Here is a 24,329-nt window from a genome sequence, read left to right as displayed (position 1 = left end):
AATAATAAATAATTATGGAGAGTTAAGAAAAGTTTACTGACAAGATGCTACAGACTGCGGGCAGAATTCTAATCAGTGTTGCACAAATATGTCACTTGCAAATAGTAATCATTTTTATCAAGCTAGTCTCCTGCACTGGTGTCTTTTTTTGTGACCCACCAGGTTCGTAGCCGGGACACTGCAGCTCCCATTGGAGCCTTCATGTGGCCTCTGCACTGGTCCATGTGGGTGGGCATCTTTGTCACGCTGCATCTCACTGCGCTCTTCCTCACCTTGTACGAGTGGAACAGCCCCTTCGGCATGACACCCCATGGCAGGAACAGGCTGCGTGTGTTTTCCTACTCCTCAGCCCTCAACCTCTGCTACGCCATACTGTTTGGACGCACAGTCGCCACCAAGGTAAAGTGGATCTTTTGTTTGTGACAAATGGGCATCATGCAGGGTGGGGCAGGGGTTAGAAATTGCAGAGAAAGGGAGAAGGGGAGAGACTACACAAACAGTGAGGGCAAGTTGAAAGTTAGAGGGGAAGGAGGCATCGAGAAAGATGATAGAGATGGCCAGGAATGGGAGAAGATAGATAGGGGAGAGGTTAAGAAGGTAGGCAGTGATGAAGTAGAGAGGTACAGGGAGGATAATGCACATGGAGGGAGGGAGAGGGGAAAGGGTAAGTGGGCTGACAGAGATTGAAGGAGTTATGGTGAGGATGATGGGGATGGATGAAGGTGGAAAAGGAGGGAGCGAGTAGAGGTTAATTCCCCGAAGTAGTCAGACACAAAGTTGAAAACAAGAAGGCAGGGGAAGAAGGCCAGTGGGGGGGTGAAAAGGTGAGAGTGCACATCAGGAAAAGAAGGTAATAGGGAGGATGAGAGAAAGATGGTGAGATAGGGTTGAGAGGGTAAGTAGGTAAGCAGTGCTGAGAAAAGCAACAGAATGGGGGTGAGATGGAGGTGGGCAGACAGAGGGTGAGGTAAAGGGGAGAGGGCAAGTGGGTGGGCAAAATTAGAGAGTCAGGCGACAAAGGTTAGTATGAGAGAGAAATGTGATGGCTGAAGACGTGATGGCTGAAGACAAATTGGAAATCAAATCCTCATACTTAGGCAATTCTTTAATACTGCTAATTGCTAATAATGTTTTAATGTTTTAATGTCTTTTGTTTGGTATAAATACATATAGGTATTAAAGGTAACCTTTGCAGTAACAGCATTCTGTAGAAACCTGTCAAATTTGATTGATTATGTCAAACGCACAGTCACACTGCCATACATGTCCTACCACAATGCAGGTGAAAAACAATTGTCCCCAGCTTTCTTTGTTTTGTTTTTTTTTAACTGCAGCATACTGTGCCAAAATCCATCATTATGATGGGTTTGTGTTTGTGCCTCAAATTTTCATGCAGCACATTTAGACAAATATCTGAAATGTAATTTGCTTAAATCATTTCTGCCTTTGCCTCCCCTACCCATGCCACTTAGTGAGTACCCACGCCATATTATTTTTTCTTTAAACACATAATCACTCATTGTCCCTCGAGGAAGCAGGGCAAATGACTTCAGTGGAATAGAGGCCAAGTGATTAGACAAACCTTCCCATAACTGAAAGGTCACGGGTTTGATCCTTGAAACTGACAATGTGTGTCAATTAACAGGTTGTGTTCATTAGCAGCCTTATGACCTGTTCAAATGTCCACGAGCAACTCTCTGAACCTCTGTGTGCTGGGTCAAAGTCAAACACTCAAATTTATTTATGCTCTGGGGAAAACAGTGGGCAAGTATTTAATTGCTAAACCTTTATTGTAGAGTTAAGTTTTAATGAGATTTAGGCCACTTTAAATGGTGAAACAGTGTTGTTCCCAGTGTTGTACAGTGATTCTGCCCCGATGCTAACGTAAGCTATAACTGTTAGCATGACCAGCTACTAGCTTACTATGTACAGTAGTATTTGAACATTATTTCCAAGGCCAAAAGCATAACTACATTAGTTTGAGGGATTACATTTTTTTAAAAAAGCAAGAGTTGTCATTTCACCTAGCAAGTTCACAGAGTAGAAATTAGAAGCCTGTTTTTGTCTGCCTCACTTAGGCGACCTGCTTTTTCTTAAAATACTCAAAACCCCCGTAATTATTTCCCCAATATCACTGTAAACCTCATATTGAACAGAACGCTTGACCCGTGTAACAACAGCAACTGAGGGGAACAGGAACATTCAGTTACATGTGTTATCAGCATTTAACTTGTAAGCACAGTATGAAATTTTGCTTACCTTCTGAGGAAAACACAGGCCTGCAGTGCCTAAAGGCACCATGATCATTATCTACAACAAAGCACTACAGTTCACGTCTTCTCAAAAATAATATTACTGAAGAGTTTGTGTTTGTAATATGCATTCCCTCCTCCCTTTCTCCCCTTTCAGTGCACCAACTAATTACGCAGAGAGTTCATAACATCCCGAACACTTTCGTAACAATGGCTTACAACCTTGTTTGTATAATTAATGTCTCATTAATCTAAAACCTTTAAAAACACTAGAAATTCATCTCTTTTCTTCTGTTAAGTGGATTTTAATTGGTGGAATAAATAAATGATCACAGTGTTCAGGTGGATTCATCCCCTAGGCAAGCAATTTCATGGAAAGATATTTCTGATGTGTCTCACAAACAGTCACACTTTGTTAGTGTTCCTCTCTTGCATTAACTCTTCCTCTGGTCTGTTTTGATTAACTTGATTACCCTCACTCTGGAGTTAAATTTGGAATTTTGAGGAGGAGGAGAAAGAGGAGGTCCCCCCCCCCAATGCCCTTATTTCTCATACATTTAGCTTCCTCACTTTCCTCCAAGTTGTTTGTTGTCATGCAGTTTCATTTTTTGTCTTCACGTCATGACATTTTTCGATTTTGAGCTTTGGGATATTTTTAGATTCACTCATCATTGAGATCTGCTATTTATTCTTCTTTTGTTCTTTTTTATTATTTTTCTATCTTAATGATTACACAAAAAGAAACTAAAAAATCTCCACTCTGCAGACTCCTAAATGCTGGACAGGGCGCTTCCTGATGAACCTTTGGGCTATCTTCTGCTTACTGGTGCTGTCCAGCTACACTGCCAACCTAGCCGCAGTCATGGTCGGGGAGAAGACCTTCGAGCAGGTCTCGGGAATCCATGATGACAAGGTTAGACTGCACACAAGGACACAAACTTGCAGCTGCATGCATGTCAGCACCCCCCTACACACATACACACAAAGACAAAGACACAGCTACATGCACACACAAACTAATCTTACACAAGGACAAGCTAATGAGTAAAGAGTGGAATTATTTGTGAAGGATTATCGCTTTCCATATCCCTAAACCCTGTAGGGAGTTCAGGGCTACAGTGAATTTGATATGAGCCCCATCATGATATCTACCACCCACCCCCCCATCCTCATATTCTGTAATCACCTCTACCACTGTCTCCACCTTCTCTTCCACCCATGCCTCCCTGTGTCGCTCTCCCAGCTGCACCACCCCTCCCTGGGATTTCGCTTCGGCACGGTGAGGGAGAGCAGTGCCGAGGATTACATGAAGAAGAGTTTCCCAGAGATGCACGACTACATGAGACGCTACAACCAGCCCACCACCCCAGAAGGCGTACATATGTTAAAGTAAGACACTAACGCTTACGTGTGTGCCATGCACATTTGTGAAATGACCTCATTTCCACCGGTGATTAAAATAAAATCCAGACCTAAAAAAATACAGTCATGTTAACATCTGCAATCTGTGGCTGTCTGTATTCTGTGCACTTAGTTGTCATTCACACTGTGCTTAACAATTCTGTATACTGACAAGAGCAAACATTTTAGATGCTCTGATTTTCCAGCTTAGAGAAACTGTTGTTTATGTTTGTTCCTAAATCATAGGAATGGGTAGTTTAATCTAAATTCGGCTTTAGGATTGATTTTTGCTCAGATTTTTTTCCACCTGCAGTGATGTTCCCGTCAGTGGATGTTGTCTTATATATACATAGTGAACATGCTGTTTGCTTTTGGATCTGAGAGAGGAACGAATGACTATGTGAGCCGCATATATTTGATACCCTGCATTACCATGAGCTTTTCCTCATCCAGAAACGTTTTAGCACAAGGTCTAAGTGAGGTGAAGGCATATGAATCACATAAATTTCATTAACAAAGACCTCGCAATTTATGGGCGAAAATAACACTTTTTTTTTTTTTTAAATTAAGTGTTGAATTGATGCAATTAGGGCTGAGGACAAGTGGCTGAATTGGATGTCGAATGGGGATAGCGGGTAGATGAAAGCAAAGAGGCAAGGCAAGTTTATTTTTATCATACATTTAATTCACAAAGGCAATCGAAAGTGCTTTACATAATACATAAAAAGGAGATAAAGCACAGAACAATAAAAAACAGAAATTGAAGGGATAGGAACAATTTTAAAAGAAATAAGAAAGTAGTTTAAGATAATAGTAGGCGGTTAAAGCTCAGCCAAGGGCAGTGGAGAAAATAACAGTCTTTAACTTGGTTTTAAAGGTAGTTATGTATCAGATGTTTGCCTGGCCCTGTGGGGCAGGGTAGCCAACTGCTGCTTCTTCATGTTTAGTTTGGACTCTGGGAACAATTACAAGACTGCTACCAGATAACCAGAGATGTTGAGGAACACTGGGAAGAGATATTTTGGGGGGGTAACATGCACACAAGTGTCCCTGTTATGTGTTTTACTTTAGTCTTATCCTGGTTTTGACCATATTTTGGATCTGATATTTACTTGGAACATAAAACCAATTTTTTCCCTGAATGCAATACTTTGATTATAGAATTAATTAGGTTTCTGATTGTGTGATCAGTGAAGATATGTCTGTAACACCTTCACATTTAGCTAATCTTTATCATCATATTTCTTCCTTTTATCATTCATGCATAACTTAGGTTTAGGATACCCCTGTGCAGATGCAGATTTTTTTTTTTTTTTTTTTTTTTTAAATCAGACCACATTTTAGTAACTTGTGTTTGATCATTTTAAGAACTTTTTCATACCTTTACATGAAATTAGCCATGTTCAAGGAGGTATTCAAATCATTCATTTTCAAAGTCCTACAATGAAGATGTCATTTTGTGTCAAATCCTAATCTATAAAGCAACTAATGACTAATGTTTTCAGAGTAATGTAGTGCAGTTAAAGTACAAGATATCCCTTTAAAATGTAGTGGAAGTATAAAATATCATGCAAAGGAAATTTTCAAGTAAAGTAAAAGAACCCTCAAATGTAGTTAAGTACAGTACTTGAGTGCAGACAATTAGTTACCTTCCACCACTGGAACTCAGACATGCTATATGAATGATATGCTAAGCATAGGTAACCCAAGTGCAGGTACACAGACATACTGTAGCACGCACAGCAAACACACTCATATCCACTGTAAAAACACAACCTCTGCCTTCTCCATAAAGCACCAACAGAGATGCTGAGATAGTGCATGTGCTGACTTAGTGGTGCAAGTGGGAAGACACAAAGCGCTTGTTCAGAGAAAGAGGATGAGAACGGGGTAGATGAAGGTGGCGTTTGTTTGCGAGCGAGGCAGAAGTGGAAGTCACAGCAGTGCAGAGAACCAGAGTGAGGCTGTAAAACACTGTGTTGGCAGAACTACTGACCCCAATACTGCACTCAAATCTTAGAGAAGGAGGGAAAAAAAAAAAAAAACCTCACAAACCTTCTGGAGAGAGAACGCTGAGGGCTACGCATGAAGCTGCACACAAACGTATCGGCTCCCAGGAAATAATGCATGCTCAAGCACATACCTAAACACAGACTTACAACTAACAGTCGTACCTAAACACTTTGATGCCTTCACGCATGCACTCTCACATACACACACACAGCTCTTATTCCAAGGCCAGGCATCAGATAGCTTCCGACCCTCTTTAGTCCCAGAAGAAGTCTCTGTCCCCTCTCTTCCCCCTGTGCCTCATGTTTGACAGGTCTAGACAGAGAAAAACAGACTTTCCTGCTTTGCCAGCAGAGCAAAGACTTTGTAAAGTCAACCTTTTGTTCAGTGGCAAACGTACTGAATAACAAGAAGTTTCAGGTAATTTGATCAGTCTGGTTTAGCTTTCCCATTAGACTGAGTGTATGTGTGTGTGTGTGTGTGTGTGTGTGTGTGTGTGTTCGACATTTTACCATTTAAATTTGGCGTATATGTGTATTTTTGTGGGCGAATGTGCATATAACTGAGTTTGTTTGTGTGTCAACAAAAGTGTATCATTTGTTCTTTATCGGTCTGCTTGTGTTTTGAAGTGTATTATTCAAATCCAGTGTGTTTCACTTTGTATCCTGAATCATCTGCCAGCCATGGTCAGCAGCAGAGGCACAGTCTGTAATTAGGGGTCAATTAAGGTCAATTGGATCGATATAGCCGGAGTAGGAGAGTCTTGGGCAGTGTGTGTAATGCCTTATCTGTCTGCCACAGAGGCTGTTGGTTTAGGTAATGATGTATGTGTTTACACAGTGTATTAGAATGTAGTTAATCTCATCCTCTCTATAAATGACAAAAGTGGGATGACAGCCCAAAGTACAGGGTTCCTACACGGGTCTGGGGAGTCTGGAAATGTTTGAGAAAGTAAATCTGATTTACGTGTCGTCAAAAGTTTGAGGTTAATCGTCTTTAATTAATGCTGCTCTCATATTCCTGTGATGTGTGTGTGTGTGTGTCTGTGTGTGTGTCTGTTGGTGGTGAAGGACAGATCCTCCTGCTCTGGATGCGTTCATCATGGACAAAGCTCTGCTGGACTTTGAGGTCTCTATTGATGCAGAATGCAAACTGCTCACTGTGGGGAAACCGTTCGCCATTGAAGGTGCGCGCACACACACACACACACACACACACACACACACACACACACACCAACTTGTATTGAGATTGTATTGACTCACAGTCATTCCCTGATGGCATTTTATTTAAAAAAAAAAAAAAAAAAAAGGATCTTCAAACTGACTTGGTTTGGCTTTCTCTTGATCTAATAAAATTGTGTTTTGAGCATAAGCCTTGCTTACAAGTCTAGAAGAAACATGATTTCAGCATCAAACTTCATGCATTTACTTGCCGAGAGCTGTCGCCAGCAGTGGAAAGCAGCGCCAGTGTTCACTCTTATCTCTATCACATCTTTTCTTCTACTGAAGTTGGCACACTAACTAGCTAGCCCCGGCCTGTCTCGTCACTTTCTGATAGCGACTCACTGTAGCCCCCAATCTGCCCTGAAGACAGAGGGTTTATTATAACTTGTCTTGTAAATGCAGCAATGGCCGAAACAACAATCACCACCGCAAAAAAACTGGAAGAAACCACGTTTGGTGGCAGAGAAAACTTACAAATAGCCCCTTTTCACTAACTCAAACCTTTACCTGCCTTCAGCTAAACATAACTGTGCTCTCAAAACTAAAACCAAGTCTGAATATCTAGACAGACTGACCTTGTGCGGACTTTTGTTTTTTGTCCCCACATGACAAGTGAGTCCCCACAATGTGACTGTATGAAAAGATTTGCCCCCATGACAAATCTTGATGTGATTAAGTACACACACCAAAGTACCAGCTCACAGTGTATACAGTTTGAAGTGTGCATATCCACACACACACACACACACACACACACACACACACACACACACACACACAGTGAACTTATAACACTGCAGGGTAAAAGTACTCAGTCATCCATTATTTACAACAATACCTGGTCAGAACACTTTGGACTTATCACTCACAGGTTTGAAAACCTAAAATACAGTCATGAAGCCTGCAGACAGATCCAGTGTGAGTCAAAAAAACAGCTAATGATGTATAGAGGGGGTTATTATATTCAAGCTCTTGTACATACTACGTGAAAGAACAGACCTATGAACATGTAGTACATGTACAAGTGCTGAATTTTGTGTGTCTTCTAGTGTTATTCTTGAAGGAAAGCGTTTTCCCCTTAGAGGGAGGACATTTTTCCAAACTAAAATCACTATATGAACCATGGCAAGCAAGGAAAAAGTGCAAAATAGAACCAAGCAGCTTGCAACAAACATTTTACATGGCTGTCATGCTTTTATATTTAACAATGTTGAATTTTCCACTCTTGTTTTCTTTCGCCTCGTCCTCCTCCCACACCTTCTACAACCTGTGTATGTGCCACCCAAACTAAAAACTACTTTTTAAAAAAATCTAAGTTTGTACATTATTAATAGCTTAGCTTGTTCTAAAATAGATCTAAAATATTACAGCGAATCATGTTTTTGATAAAAATTTAAGCCAGATTAATACATTATTATTACATTACAGTATCAACTTGTTGCAGCACTGATGACAGTAATAATAGTAGTAGTAGAAGTAGTAGTTTCCTGTGATACATGTCTGCTGTGAACTCATGATATATACCAGGATATTTTGCAGAATAGCAGTGTATCATTTTGAGAAAAAGAGGCTGCTGACGACCTGTCAGAAGAAATTATGTCCTTGCTCTAATAAAAGCCTGGTGTTACTTTTCATTGAGGTAAATAAAAGGTTCCAGCCAGTTTACAATATTCTAGTCACATGGCATCTGCACATATACGCCTTCTGAAGGTGACTTTGAAGAGGAATTTCCACTGGCAGGACACATTTATTGGATGTATCAAGCATTTAACCTCTAACCCAAGCTGCAGGTATAGAATTAGTGTGTGCGCTCATGCCTGCCCACTGACGAGCATATATGTCCATATGTGTGTGTGCAGTTCCTTGTGCACTTGTTTCAGCTCAGCCTCTTTGTCTTTGCATTACTGAGAGGCTCACACAGACATACAGAGCCACATGGGACCAAACACTAACTTTGATGCAAACTCAAAAGCACTCAGCCTCAGATGGACCCCACTCCCACATTCCCTTTCTCACTGTACAGCTCTTGCTCACTGGAGATTATCTACTGCTTTCTTGACTGTACAAGACAAAATGAGCCGAGACACTTCACTGTGGCATTACTCACGATTGGGAGCATGAGGAAGCAAGTCTCATTTGTATGTAGAGTGGGTCCGTTTGATGACTACTTGATTCATTGTCTACAGGAAAAGGCAGATGAAGACCCCACACAGCCTTTAGTAGCAATTCACCTCCACAGCCTGTGTGAGAACGAATGGGATGGGAGTGAATAACCCAATAAGCTTAAATAAGGTAGAGGAAGAGAGAGCAGGAAATGGTCCAGACAGGAAACGTGAGAGGAAAAACACAAGAGGAGGGGGGTGGGCAGAATATGAGATAACAAAAGTATAAGTAAGAAAAGAACAACAAAGGTAAAGAAGGGGAGGGCCGGTGTAGGGGGTGAGTGAGGTGGGAGTTGAGCACAAGAAGGAGATAGAGGGCTTTCATTTGCCCACTGCCAGTTTGCGCCTTTCTGCACTGCGAGTGATAAAAGAGCCAGCCAACAGAGTCCCCTAATCAAGACAAACCTTCACCCCGAGCAGCTGGAGCGAGAGAGAGAGAGAGAGAGAGAGAGAGAGAGAGAGAGAGAGAGAGAGAGAGAGAGAGAGAGAGAGAGAGAGAGAGAGAGAGAGAGAGAGAGAGAGAGAGAAGGGATGGAGGACAGAAAGAGAGAAAGTGTTATTTGGTCCATGTGAGGATTTATAGAGGGGGTTTGTGGTCAGGAGATACAGAAAGACTCAGGGCTGTGAAGCTGCTGCAGGCAAGGTGCTCTGCAGAAACCTTCAGGCTACTTAAGTGGAGAGGGATGCGGGGGTGTCGCTGTGCGCCTGTTTCCACTGAGTGCTGTTGGGAGATGTTTACGACAGCCTAGACACACCCCATTAATAATATTGCCACTGAACACGCAGCCACTCGCTGCTTGTTTGTATGTGTGCGCGAGTGGTGAGGGGCCATTTGTGTTTGTGTATGTGTGTGTGTGTGTGTGTGTGTGTGTGTGTGTGTGTGTGTGTGTGTGTGTGTGTGTGCGTGCGTGCATAAGTGGACAACACAAGCTCAGTCATGTGGGACAGAGCACGTCTGAAGATGGGAATGAGGCTGGCAGTAAGACTGTTGTTGGTCGGGCAGCTCACGTCTGGCAGGGGCGACGCATGATCGCCCTTGTCTGCGTATGCTTTTGTGTATGTGTGGAAATGTGGATGTCAGAGAGTAATTCCAAAGCAAGACAGCATCATTAAAAAAAAAACAACAAAAAAAAAAAAAACACACATGCCGACTTTTAAAGAATGAGCTGACAAAATGTAAAACAAAATGCCATTCAGTTGAGTGGCAGACACCTGCTATTTTGATAAATGACTAATGATTTAAAGCAAATTTTCAACATTCACAAGCTCTCCCTGGTTTGTGAGCATTTGCTTTATTTTTTTTCTTATGTGATAATAAACTTGTGGAGGACATTTTACTCATTTTTGACAGTTTATAGATCAACTCAGTAAGAAAATATCAGAATATTGATTAGTAATGAAAATCATTCTTAGTTGTAGACATTAAATTATGCATTCCATTAACCCAAAGCAACTTAATATAGGTTTACATACCAGTTATTGACATTATAGCATCAACATACATTACAGCGTACTCCTGTTGCTATGTCTAATGAAGAGCTGCTGTAAAAACTGAGCAGAGCTGCACAAACAGTAGAAATTATGCAGATGTAACAGCCCGGCATCTTTAACCAGTCATACTGTAATTAAAAGGACAGACAGATGAGTCAGTATGGGAGAGGTAATACTGATGATTTTGAGGTACAAAAACATTACTGTTTCATTTAGAGTTGAAGAGCAATCTGATCATTTATCTTTTATCTTCTCTGTCACTGATTGAATCATTAAGTTCATTGAATTCATAACAAGACATAAGACTGGATGGAATAAGTCTTACAAAGACTGTAATTTGAAAGTTATGAAAGATGATAGGAACTTTGCTGACGGTTATAGTTTTGATCTGTGTTTATAAATAGGATGGTTAAACTTTTACAAACCGATATAAGTATAATAATACTAAACTTGATGTGCATGGGTGTGTCTGTGAGTGAGTAGGTGTGGGTGGGGGTTGAGTGACAGCTTGAGATGGAATATGTGCATGTCTGGGGAAAAGACTCAAAACAAATGACAAGCAGCTGCCCACTTGTATTTCACTGTTTGACTGAGGGCTGTAGAGGAATGTGGATGGAGATAGGCTGATGACAGAAAAATGTTGTCTGTCTGGTGGAGGGGGGAAAAAAAAGAAATGAAGAAATGAAGAAAGAAGACAGAGACGTATAGAGACAAAGCAATGGACTCGGGAGAGGAGCCGAGAGATAAAGAGAAGAATGAAGCAAAGCAGAAATTGAACGAAAGTGAAGGGATGACAGAGATAAGGAGCGGAAGAACTGAAGGACTAGCGGCAATGGTGGGAGAGGAATGACCTCGGACGGGGTAGAGGAAGGATGAGAGAGAGAGACAGAGAGAGAGGACCGAGGGAAAGGAACAGGGGAAGAATGAGGAGAAAAGGGAGGGAAGCTTAGACAGTCTTTGTCATGTAGGAAGCAGAGTGTGACAGGTACGTGAACCTTCGCTATTCTCTGTCTCTGTCCACAACCCCCATCAGCCTCAAACACCCTGACAGTCAACGCACACACACAGACACACAAACAGCTGCCAGGTCCAAGACAGTCCCGCACACACAAATACACACACGCACACACACACAAAATGCTGTTGGCATGACTGTGTCTTTGATTGCAGTGCAGATGAAATGAAAAAAACAATCCCAGGAGGTCTTGTATAGCAATAAATCTCCGAGCGGGTCTTTAGACTCTGAGCTGAAGCACAGATTTACCTGCAGAAATGTGGCCTGTAATGCAAAACAGATGCAGTTTTCAAAGTGTGGGCAGGGCAGAGCCTTTTCTCTCTGGCTTCCAGCTAGATTTCGAGTTTTAGTTATTCACACATATGCAAAGAGTAGAAATTGTAATGTACAGAAACAGAGAATGTGATGGAGAGGTGCAGAAAATCCACAGAGTGGTTGGATCATGGGGGAGAGAGAGAGAGAGAGAGAGAGAGAGACACAGAGAGAGAGAGAGAGACAGAGAGAGAGAGAGAGACAGAGAGAGAGAGAGAGAGAGAGAGAGAGAGAGAGAGAGAGAGAGAGAGAGAGAGAGAGAGAGAGAGAGATACAAATACATGTCATTAAAGCTTGTGTATCAGTACTGATGAATGTGCCACTACTGAAATTAAAGTAATGGACAGTGGTAGAAAGGAGTTCTTAAATCAGTTTCTTAATTAAAAATCATACTTATATACTTTTATCGCTGAAACTACAGTATATTTTATGACGGTCTGGTCTCATCACTCACATCCTGCTGCTATTTTACCTTTAACAAGAGAGAAATAAGGAAATCCATGGCAATACCAGTTGACTGATGAAACATTTTCTCCAGATCAAGCTCAGATGAATATTTAATGTACTATAAGAATAATTTGCATTACTGCTGGTATAATTTAAGTATTTTTGAAGCTATGAAATCCACATCTGTGACACCTGCAAGTCTGAACTCTAATTGTGCAGAACATTTTATGAGAATATTATACATGTTTTGTTATGTGAACCATCACTCTGCAAAGCAACCAATAACTGTAGCTGTCAGTTGCATGCAGTGAAGCAAAGGGGATATTTCCCTCCTAATATTTAGTGGAGAAAATTCTCACAAAAAAAGGAAACAATCAAGTACTAGTGTTTAGATGCTGCACCTCCAAACCCTCCTTGTTACTGCATGAATTTAATACTGTAAAAGTACAAATGTATTACTATTAACTTCAGTATGAATTTCAAGGTGATTTTCTTCTTCACATTCAAGGCTATAAAAACCAAATGTAGTTATAGATGCAACCATGGGGCTGCTACAATAGCTTCCTGCACGCTACGCATGAACAGGAAATGCAAAAGAGCACCTTCAACATGAAAACATGATCCACAAAAGAGCTGTAATGTCAGCATGTTATCAGGTTCCCATGCAGATGCAGTGAAACTGCCCTTTGTTTGGCCTTGCAACAAAACTGGGTCTTACATCTGTAACCGGAGGCGGTGAATGTGAAGTGCACATGGAGTGGATGATCTGACTATGATAAGTGTTTTGCAACTGGCGGCTCTGGCGATGAGGTCAGAGTAAGGGTCCAATTATGTTTGTTCCAGACTGGGTTATTTTTTATTTTATGGAGACCAATTGTGATATTGTACAGCTAGAAAAGGATGGTATCTCAGATTATTCTTTCTTCAGTGTATGTGTCATAAAACTAAGAAAATGGAATAAAACATATAGGTTGATAGCTGAACTAGTATGAAGTGTCATGTACCTCTTAAAATTCTTCAGGGAGGCTCAATGGGAACCTGACAGAAAACAATGACAGCAAAAGTAACAATGAAAATGATCAAACAGCCAGTGACATTAATTGGAGGTGCCAAGGGAACGGAGTGAAATGTACAGGTGAGAAAAGAGTAATCATAAAAAAAAAAAAAAAAAGGTCGTCTATGTGGAAGGCTTCCTAACATTTAAAAAAGCATGACTTTGACATTTCTACATCTAAATCTTGAGTTACTCCTCACAGAAGAACAAAAAAGTCCAGAGGGTGAAGTTGGACCAACTCCTCCCACACAGTGTTTTATTAAATAAATGATTTACAACACAATAATAAAGCACCACAGGCTGAGCACAGCCACAAGACTGCAACCGAAGGAAATGTAGCTGCCTGGAAGGAGCACAGCCAGGTAAAATATGAGCAGATTTGCACCCTATCCGCTGAGAGCCAGACTTGATCCCACGCCAGCTCTTAAGCCGGGGTCTATTACTATTTGATATTAGCCTAAAAATAGCCTGATGTGACAGGTGACATTAAGGTCATCTAGTCTGATGGAGGTATTACATTTGTCTATTTTCGAGTGTGGAATGTGATAAATGGAGGAACAGACTATTCAGGAGCATAATTTAATCCACTACAGTAGCCTGTGTATTCTGCACCACAAGGGGCGCCTGCATCAGCTTTAGTGCTTTGTTTCCTTATGCAAATACTACGCCAGAAAATAGCCCAGGACGGTGTCTTTGTGCTGCACTGTACTTGGCAGAAAATGTGGTTGATCCTGATTCCAGCTGAACCCTGTAAACCCATTAATCTCAGTTTTTCTTTACCAGTGGGCATCTGCCCTTTGGCTAACTGCAAATGGCTGACTGCGGCTTCCTACACAAAAACACCAATTCAGACACTAGTCTCCTCCTCAGGCACGGCTGTTGTCCTCAGCTCTGTTACCTGTACCGTTTGTATTTACATCTGTGTGTGTCTCATCTTTCAGGTTACGGTATAGGCCTGCCCCAGGGGTCCCCTCTGACCCGTAATGTGTCAGAGTTCGTGAGTCGCTACAAGTCCGACGGCTTCATGGACATGTTACACGACAAATGGTACAAGGTTGTGCCCTGTGGGAAGCGAGTCTTTGCAGTCACTGAGGTAAGCCATCGGTCAGGGAGTGTGTGCATGTACTGTGTGTATAAAGCAAAGCCTTCTGGTGTTGTACTCTCAAAAATGAGTTTCGCTTTGGGACAAGCACACATACACTAACAGACACACACACACACACACACACACACACACACACACACACACACACAAAAAGACATACAATTACATAAACTCAAACCTATTTACCGACCTCAATCAGAGGTACAGGCACGTACTGTCTGGGTACTCTCATTTCTTGCTCTCCCTCTCCCCTTCTCTCTTTTTAAAGCAGTGGGAATCTCTAGACAGAGCAAACTGTATCTTTATCTCTTGTTTGTTCTCTATTCAAATCCCTGTGGCCATCGCTTTAAAAAAAATAAATAATTTTTTTTTTTTTTTTTTTTTTTTTTTTTTTTTTAAATCGCACTTCAAAGTTGAATCATATTAAAGCAACAAACGCAATTACACAGTCATACGTTCCTCCAATGAAAAGAAACACTTAACTTCACCCAGCATCGGGAGGTTATTACTATTCCTCTTATTTGAAGCCCAGAGAGTGGGCTGCTCTCAACAATGTGGGCGTCAGTGTGGTCTTGCCCTCTGGATTGGGAGCAAAAGGAGGTCAGTGTTGTCACTGATGAATGTGTCGAGTCAGCATGGGGCTAATTGCCATCAGAGGCAGTGCATAAATGAGCCAGTTGGCGGGAATATGATTAGAGAGCACTGGAAAAGCTCTACACTGCCTCTTCAACTTCCTCCAGGCCCATGAAAGCCTCAGAAGAGATAGACATTGTGTCAAAGAGGACGTGGGCGAAACCAAATGGGAAGAAACTGTTCTTCAATTAAACTGGCGTTTCTTTTTATCACCGTCATCCTAACTGCTGTTTCTTTCTGTTACACTCAGTTTTGTTTCCCCGCTCGGCTCATTGTGACTGTTCCCCTCCTCTGCCTCGCTTCCTTACATCCCTTTCTTCTCAAACATGTCTGTTACGCTGCTGCCCTCTCATTTCTTTATTTCTATTCTCGACGGCTTACACAGCCGAACCAGACACACAACAGCAGAATATCAATTGCACAGTCACAAAAAAAGTGGCCTAAATGGTAATTATGTAAATATAAATCATCAATCTGAGTATTTTCCTCTCTGTCAGCTTAAGTCTTTACTAATCTGTGTCACTCCCCCAATCTCTCTCTCTCGCTTTCTTTCTGACACCGCCTCCTCAGACTCTGCAGATGGGGATCCAGCATTTTTCAGGCCTGTTTGTGCTGCTGTGCATGGGGGTGGGTGGAGCCTTGCTGACTTTGGCAGGTGAACACACCTTCTATCACCTGGTCATCCCTCGCCTCCGGCGCACACACACACTGCAGTATTGGCTGCACACCAGTCAGGTGAGTGAACAAAGTCTCACACACTTGCAAAAGGATCTCATGCATGCAAGCAAACACACACACACACACACACACACACACACGGAGGAAAGATGCAAAAAGAGTTACAGAAATCTTCACATTATTCACAGTTGTATGTGCACACCCAGACACACACACACACACACACACACACACATCAGCATGCAGCTGTTGGTGAGATGTCCTCACCCCCTGGAGTTAACTCTTTTCTCGCAGGTAACCTACGCCCTCTACTGTCAGAAATTCATAACTACAATCAAGAATAAGACTAATTTTTTTTTTTAACTGAATCATAGCATGTTTTAAAGGATAGGTTTAATTTAACTTTGAACTAAACGCTAACGCTTCAATTAATGCTAACGAGGTACTTTGTTAATTAATTAACTCTAACTCTAATTGTGCTGCATAAATTAAACATTTAATTCCTTATTTATAAAGTTAATAAAGGGTTCCCATTGGCATTGCTTTATTAATTGGTTCATGACCACACATTATGCATTTGCTTTTTCTGTTCTCATGCAGACCATTAAATGAACCTCCTCATTAGAAAACTTTTAAATATTTTGGAACATAATTATACTTGGAAAATGACTATATAAGATCTAAAGCAGCTTATTTTGCAATTAGACTGCCAGAGACTTAGTGTGTTTATGATAACGTACACCAAAAGGAGCCACAAACTGGGAATTTAAAGGTCATATTCTGTTTTTCATGAAACCATTACCAAATGAGGTGCCAGTGGCAATGTTTTTAAGTGAATAATGGAAGGAGCGGTGTGAATATGAGGACTGCTCACATTTGTTTGCTACAGCTCTCTAAAAAGGGCAAGCACTCCCAGGCAGCCTCTAGCATTCATCACAAAACCAGCTCAGCTATCTCAGAGGATGACATCTGAGTTAGTCCCTCAAGCTAATCCCTATCTAGAGCGAAAGATGTTTTCCTTCAGACATCTTCAGACGCACATAGACACCCAGAAAAATGAAAAGCTCATTGATACCTAATAACCTGGTTTTAAGATGTTTTTTTTCGCTCCTCAGTTTAACCTTCAACTTTAATCACTTGGATGCCTAAATCAAAAGGGGCTTAAGCAACTGACACCTTAACCTGCTCAAAATTTTAAGCAGAATGGTGTCTCTCATTGAATTACAATCATTTGATTAAATTATTCACAGGCGCACCACAGCAGGATTTGTGAGGAATAGCTGTCGCAGATGTTCTATGCAACTGGGTAGAATAATGACTCTTAGAGATTCATATTCATCATCTCCACTGAGTTATTATTTCAGAGCTGATGAAGTGATAACAAATTTCACATTACTAATTGGCAGTCCTCATTGTTTTCTTCTTTTCTTCTCCACTTGCAGAAAATTCACCGAGCCCTCCACACCACGTATGAGGACGTAGGGAGGGAGCTGACCGGCCACGACCAAAAGTAACGTAGTTGATTAATCACTGACTTGTGCATTTGCACAACTCGGTCTTCATTGTCATTCTATTTGTAATAGCCAGAATAAGGCAGTTGAAATGCAATAATTCAGAACAAGTTACAGTTTATGTCTGGCAAGAATTTGGTGATGAATTTTCCATTTTGTTCCTGGCTTTCAATTGAATGCATTTAATTAAAACGGTTCTGCAGACAATCATCACTGGCACTAGATGTCACAATAAGCCACCAACATCTCAGACCAAAACAAATGCTTCGCCAACCGCACACTAGGGTGACCAGGCGTCCGGCTTTAGGCGGGACAGGATATTATGGAAATGGTCACTCTACTGCACACTTTGGCCTCCATTTGGCCACAGCCCACCTTCACGTTCTCAGTGAGTCATGTGTTGTGAAGCCCAGTGAAAGCTGCAAATAAACACACAACAAGAAACACAACTGAATAAAGTTACACTGTGCACACCAGAGCCAACAAAAAACAATCCAGCTATAACCATTAGCCCATACTAGCATTGCCATGATGTGCTTCGTGGCAATGCTAGTAGTTAGCCAGCTAGCACATTTCCCAAACACATTCACAATATCGGTAAGAGCAAGCTAGCTAACGTTATCATGCCTACTGTGGCCGGTCACCAGTGAAAAACAGACTTGTAATATTATGTAGCCACAAGTTACATAAGCACTGAGAAGAAAAGCCAGTTATGAGTCAAGTGCGGGGGGTTGAAACATTTATATATCCTTCTTACCTGTAATTGTAAATATTACAATTTATTTCCCATTTTCATGGCTGGAAGAATCTTGCAATATGATTTCAGACACCCCCAAAGTGGACCGTACCATTTCTTAACCTTGAGTTATTTGAACGTCTCGTCTACCTGCCTCACTACATCAGTGGCTCACAGGGGTTAAATTGGGCCCGAGTCTGTTGGAGTTGAGCTCCATCTCTTTCAATATCATGACATCATATCAGACTTGCATTTTTTTTAATCTCCCAGAAAACCTAATACCTTATTGTAGCTTATACAGTCTCTAACAGTGCGAGTAGCACAATTGGACAAAAATTGTAAAATTATTTTGCTCCGTGGCAAGTTTAAGGTCGCTTACAGCGCACAGGCAGATGAGACAGAGCAGCAGCGAGTTCTTCAGACCATCAGAGCAAAGTGGGAAATATCCACAGTTCTGTTATTGTCATTTATCCCATGCTGCTGCTCCTCTCATGCTGTGCGCACGCAGGAAGGTATGTGAGTGGGGTACGATAGTCGTGCTGACGCCACCCCGAGAAAAAGTTGACCCACCGTGAGGACACAGAATCAGAAGATTACAACACACACAAAGGGAATGTGACTTCATTCTCTGCTCAGGACGCAATTATTCCACTATAGCTTTACATAAAAAAATAGTTGTTTGCTGGTATATTGTTGTTTAAAATCTCATATACAGAACCTCTAAATACAAGTTATTTAATCTTGACATACTACTTCAGGTTGTTTCAAGAATTTCTCTTGAATCATATTCACTTTCTTGTTGCTAGTGCAAAAATCCCTTTTTAGGAAGTTACCTCCATTTTTACCTCCAAGTCTTTATGCAATAGTTTGACAACCTCTAATGTGTTAAATAGTGAGCTATAGATGTACTGGTAGGCAGATTTGTTATCTTTAGACAGAGTTAGCCGTTTCTCTGCCATTTCCAGTCGAGAGCTAAGTTAAGCTTACCAGCTGCTTAGCATTAGCTTCAATGCCACTGTACATAGTTGTATCGATCTTCTCACCTTTATGTCATTTGTATATAAATTCATTGGTATATTATTTATAATTCAATGTATCCTTGTACTGCTGTATCTCACTGGCTATCTACCCTTTGCTGTGATCTTCCTCTCTTTCACTAGCCCCTCCTCTTGTATCTCAGAGAACTGCACCCTACACAGGAAACAGCATCAGCCTCCGCCCCCATCTCCTCCCACATCCCTCCCTGCTTCCACTACAGCTGGAGACACCAGCAACTCCTCGCCATCCCATGAGCCCAAGGAGAAACGTGTGCACTTTGACCTTGAGACTCTCCACAGCTACCGCCTGCGCACACACACTGCCTCAGTGCGCGGCAGGCCCGGGATGGTCGGCCGTCCTGGGCTCGGCCTAGGAGGGTTGGGGCTGGGAAACCTGGGGAGTTTTAGTTCCCCACCACAGATTAGCCTACACGCCAACGGGGGGCCCGTCTCAGCATTGGCTTCCACAGGGTTGGTTCTCTCTCCCCTGGGGAGCAGAGCAGCTCAGACCAGCCTGTGGGAAGGGGAGCTCCAGGAGCTGCAGGGGAAGATTGAGATATTCCGCACCCAGCTGAGAGAGGCTCTGGCCAGGAGAGCAGAGATACAGAGCAGCCTGGAGCGAGAGAGGAGTGGACTTGTACGCAGAGATACCAGTCTGGAGAGGGAAAGGGACAGACAGAGGGCACAAACTATTAACACAGACAGAAGTAGCTCCATCCAGTCAAAACTCCCTGACAGAGACAGGACCAGCCAACTGCAAACCCTGAATAATCAACAGACGGGGAGGGCTACCCAATCAGGTGGGCCTGGGACTCTTGAGCATGGGAGAAGCAGCCAATTAAACACAGTTAATAGTTTGGACAGAGGGAGAGCCAACCAATTACGCTCTGTTAATACTTTGACGGGAGAAAGGACTGTCCAGTCGCGCACTTCCACCAGTTTGGAGCGAAGTCGAGCAAACCAACCAGGTGCTGGGAATATAACTGTCCAATCACGGAACACATCTAGCCTGGACAGACAGAAGGCTAACCTATCACGCACTCTGAACACCTTGGACAGGACACAAGCCAACCAATCGGGTGTAAGCAGCGGGACTTGATTGTCTTTCCTAAGCCCCTGATGTGTAAGACTGCAGGGGGACTGGTGCAGCTGGTACTTGCATAGCCGCGGGAAGATGGCTTTGTTGGAATGGGTCAGGTCTGGGGGATGCTGGCTGAAAAATTAAAATATGTTAACTGACATCATTACTTACTGAAACCTAATCATTTTCACAGCCAGAATTATTTCCTTACTCGCTTAAAATTACAACTAAAAACCTTTAACTGCAACTTAAGAGCTGATAAAAATGTCTGCGTCATCCATAGAATCATAAATTAGTTTAGTTTTGTTAAGTGAAAAAATGACTTCAGTAATAACCCACTATACTTTCACAAGAACCAAATCAGACAAATTGGAATGACAGTGTTAAAATCACAACAGTCTTTTTTACTCAAAAAGATGCCTATCAGCTGATTAGAAATGTGGCCTGTTCCACTGGCTGAACAGGCCTGCAAGCACATACAGACATCCTCGACAAGAGCACAGAAAAATTCAAGTTAGTCCAATGTGAAAAAAACAAAACTAACATCCATGTTAACTGCGTGCTAGCAGCAGGAGATAAAGATGCAAAAAAAAAAAAAAAAAACGCATTATATTTTAAGTAATAATGTCCCAAAAATGTGAATAAGAAAAGTGAAGAGTGACAGTCCTAAAAACAATCAACTTTATGATCGCAGAATATTTTTTTAAAGCCTTGTGTTTTTAAACCTTTTATCCTTGTATGTTGTCCCCATTATTGTTACATACCAAAAAAAAAAAAAGAAAAAAGAAAATAAATATTTTAAAAATAGCATCCACATTTTTTAATCACCAAGTCCCACCCTTCTCTCTTCCTAAAGATGTGACTGAAAAAAGGTGTGTTGCAAACTGAGCCGTTCCCAAACAGACGCTTTGAGATTGTAATTTTCTTCTGTGATTCGCTGGGTTCCACATGAAAAAGGAGGCTGAGGCAGGACTTGACAGGACCTATTTTGAAAATTAATGCTGGTACCGGAACGTTGGTTATACCCAAATACACATCACGAGGAGTATTACTCAGCCTGTGAAAACAGTTTTATAATGTCCTCTGTGGCTCTGACAGAACCTTCAGGTCTAAGAAAATAACCCCTGATGGCAGCAGAAGGGTTTGGAGACTGTGGAACTTTATAACAGAAAGTCTGATTTAAAAACTGAGGCTGTAAAGGTCAGGAGAGTCTTATAAATAAAAAAATGCTCCTGGGAAATTTAGGATCCATCTTTGTTGGACTTTAACCCTCACTGGAGACTAAAATTCAGGATATCTTGGTAGCAGCTGCTTCTGTTTTGACAATTTTTTTTTAAATACAGTTTGTTTCCCCCAACTGTGGCTGTGCAGTGCTGAACAACTGCAGTAGCCCTCTCCTCTATAAGGTGTTTTGGGGGAAACATGGCTGATCCATCCCATTACTTGTAATATTCATTTTTAATGTGTCCATCACTTGCTGCAGCAGCATGGGTGACTGTTGTCTATTTGTGCGGCAGTGGTTAAAACCGTTTCCATTTTCAATGCGCTGTAGTTGCTGTGGGTGGCGTCATTTCAGAGAGGGTGGTGCTTCGGATCTATTTCAGACTGTTAATAATAATTTAATGGTCCGACATTGTGTTTATACGGAGACATGCAGAATTACAGAGCTAAATTACAGTCTCAAAGACGTTTCAATTAAGGGAACCTTTAATTAAACAGCTCGTAACTGTTGTATATCTGCTTGGATTGTGGCTCTGGTCAGTAAACAAGTTCCATCAATTTGGAATGAGTTTGTTCACATTCATGACCTAAGTACCTCATCATGACTCTGGCAGCAATTTTGCACTCAGTGGCTGTATTGTGCATGAATTCACACAGTAAGGAAGATTACCGACCACTAGCTCCTTGCAGATCTGAGTTATAGGAGACCCTCACGTTGTTTTTCCTGTGATTATTACATTAAAATAGGACACTCTTCACTGTTTACACTCAGAGCATATTTTTTTTGCTTTCTACTAAAAACGTGAAGTAAATTTCATGCTTCATGTCAATAATACGTTATGATGAAGGCGGGTTTCTTCAGAGGCTCCATTTGGACTCTCATTTATTCAATCAACCACCAGAGGGAGCTGCATCCCTGCTTCCCGCGGCTATGGACCCTGGAGTGTTTGTGGATCAAGGTTTTGTTCCAGCAAAAAAAAAAAATCACATAAGTAAATTTGAGCAATTGACTTATGAGGGAGCATAAGTGACCGAGGGAAGCTGTGTTTTGTCCTGCTGTTCTCACGCAGCTGTGCAGGACCTGGGGAAATAAGGCCTTTATGAAATCACCTCAACACTGTACAATGCAATGTCACCAAATGGTATCGAGAAACTCAATCTCCAGAGTCTGAACACTTTAAAAACAGGTGTTGGGGATTTCTCTGGCCCGCAGGTCTGAGGTGCAGATGCTGATGTCACTGAAACAAAGCTGAAGGCTGTTATGACGGTACTGATGTACATTTAAACATTTTCAAACTTTGCTGTGGTGTGACGTGATTGTGTTCACATGCCATGGTGTCTGAGGAATAAAAAAATTATTTTAGGTCTATATTGAGAAAGAGCTTGTGGTACTGGATATTTAAAGAAATACTTTTAAATTTACCCCTTATAAAAATTGTATCAGCATATTCTTGAATTTTATCTTAAATGATCATTCTCATGTTTTGAAATAAACATTTATATACTTATGGACTTGCATTATCTCTCATATTTTGAATATGGCGTTATTTATTTATTTATTTATTTATTTTATTTTATTTTTTTCAAGGGACAGAAAGAAGCTTTGACCTTTTAAGAGAAATTTAAGTGAACACACCGACTGAGTCATTGTGATCAATTTCAGCCTCATTAAACCTATTTAAAAGCCGTTAAGCCACTAATTTCACTGCATACATATAAAGTCATGAAATCGATAGCATTTCAGCCAGTGTTTATGAGTAACATCCAACACTGGTGGAAAGTCACACTGGCATTAAAGAAAAAACTTCAACCTCTCAGTTCATCATGAGTGCGAAACAGAGCCGCAGCCGCAGCACCGGCTTTTACAGTGGCTGACCTTTGATTGGGAAGGAGCAACAGGTGCGAGGGGACAGGTCCAGGTGATTCGTCAGCAGGTTCTTAAAGGAACATGCAACTTTTTACTAACAAAAAAAGATTTGAAAAACACAGTAACGATAATTAACCCGCTTTAAAAAACATTACGTTACAAACATATGGTAACCTGAGACAAGTAAACCACAATATATTAATATGCAGTAGGTCACAGATCAATACACTGATCACAGAAGAACTGAAATCCTTGTCATTGTTCATATCCTTTAGGAGAAAGTATAACATCCCATGTGCTTCATGAGTGACTTAAATGTTTCGGCATTCTTGTAAATTTTATTCAAAATCAGGTTTTTAATGGTGGTGTACGTAGAATTATGTAGCTTAGATTTTAGTCGGAGTCTCTTTATTTCCCTTTGGACTCACCTCCCGACACCTGTTACCTGTTAACGATTACTACTCAGCCAGTATAAAAATGTGAAGCTGTGCTCCTGCTCTGTTTAGAGCTCATGATGATCAGAGGGGGTTGAAACAGCTGCTTTTTTTTTTTTTTTTTTTTTTTCCAAACTAGAGATTTCATTTTTGGTTTTGGTGGCTTATGTCATGTCATGGGCAGATGACGCATCACTTGTGTTTGTACTGATATCCCTGGCTGTGTGGTGAACAAAGCAGTTCACCAACACTCGTGCCCGTCCTGCTCCATAGTGCTCATTTTCAGTCCCGGTCTTGCAACACTACCACACCACTGAAATCTCAAGCAGAAAAACTACTGAATGACTGGCATGTGAGCAATTTGTTTACAAGCTCAGCAGCCTGTGTAGTACAGCGTCAAACAAGCAAAATTTTAGTATCGACTGTGTTGCACGATAAAGATGAGGCTTCACCTCTAGTGAGGAAAATGAGAACATGTAGCACCTCTAACGATGAGACAGCATACAGACATATAGAGGTGAACATTTTGACAAAACAGGCAAAAAATCATGCAAATCAAACTGCATCAGTTTTATAAAGTTGATATTCATCTTGCATGAGTAAATCTACACCCACGATAACACCCACTACAGCCAAGTGTTACCATGGAGCATTTA

General features: G+C 41.4%; 1 protein-coding gene across 1 annotated transcript in view; it reads left to right on the top strand.

Moving 5' to 3' along the window:
- Nucleotides 1-20,687, top strand: part of LOC139633150 (glutamate receptor ionotropic, NMDA 3B-like) — a 65,160-nt gene extending 44,473 nt beyond the window's left edge. Inside the window, exons 5-12 of the mRNA XM_071498640.1 lie at nucleotides 163-399; nucleotides 3,019-3,165; nucleotides 3,496-3,641; nucleotides 6,734-6,849; nucleotides 14,312-14,463; nucleotides 15,679-15,843; nucleotides 17,229-17,296; nucleotides 19,194-20,687. Coding sequence (XP_071354741.1) covers nucleotides 163-399; nucleotides 3,019-3,165; nucleotides 3,496-3,641; nucleotides 6,734-6,849; nucleotides 14,312-14,463; nucleotides 15,679-15,843; nucleotides 17,229-17,296; nucleotides 19,194-20,169 — 2,007 coding nt within the window. The 3' untranslated portion in view covers nucleotides 20,170-20,687. The remainder of the gene's footprint in view (nucleotides 1-162; nucleotides 400-3,018; nucleotides 3,166-3,495; nucleotides 3,642-6,733; nucleotides 6,850-14,311; nucleotides 14,464-15,678; nucleotides 15,844-17,228; nucleotides 17,297-19,193) is intronic.
- The last annotated feature ends 3,642 nt before the right edge of the window (nucleotides 20,688-24,329 follow it).

The sequence above is a fragment of the Trachinotus anak genome, unplaced genomic scaffold (assembly GCF_046630095.1).
Source record: "Trachinotus anak isolate AG129_WGS33_773 ecotype Australia unplaced genomic scaffold, CSIRO_AGI_Tana_v1 ptg000015l, whole genome shotgun sequence".
NCBI lineage: Eukaryota > Metazoa > Chordata > Actinopteri > Carangiformes > Carangidae > Trachinotus > Trachinotus anak.
The sequence above is the reverse complement of the archived record's forward strand: the minus strand, read 5'-3'. Positions and strand labels throughout refer to the sequence as shown.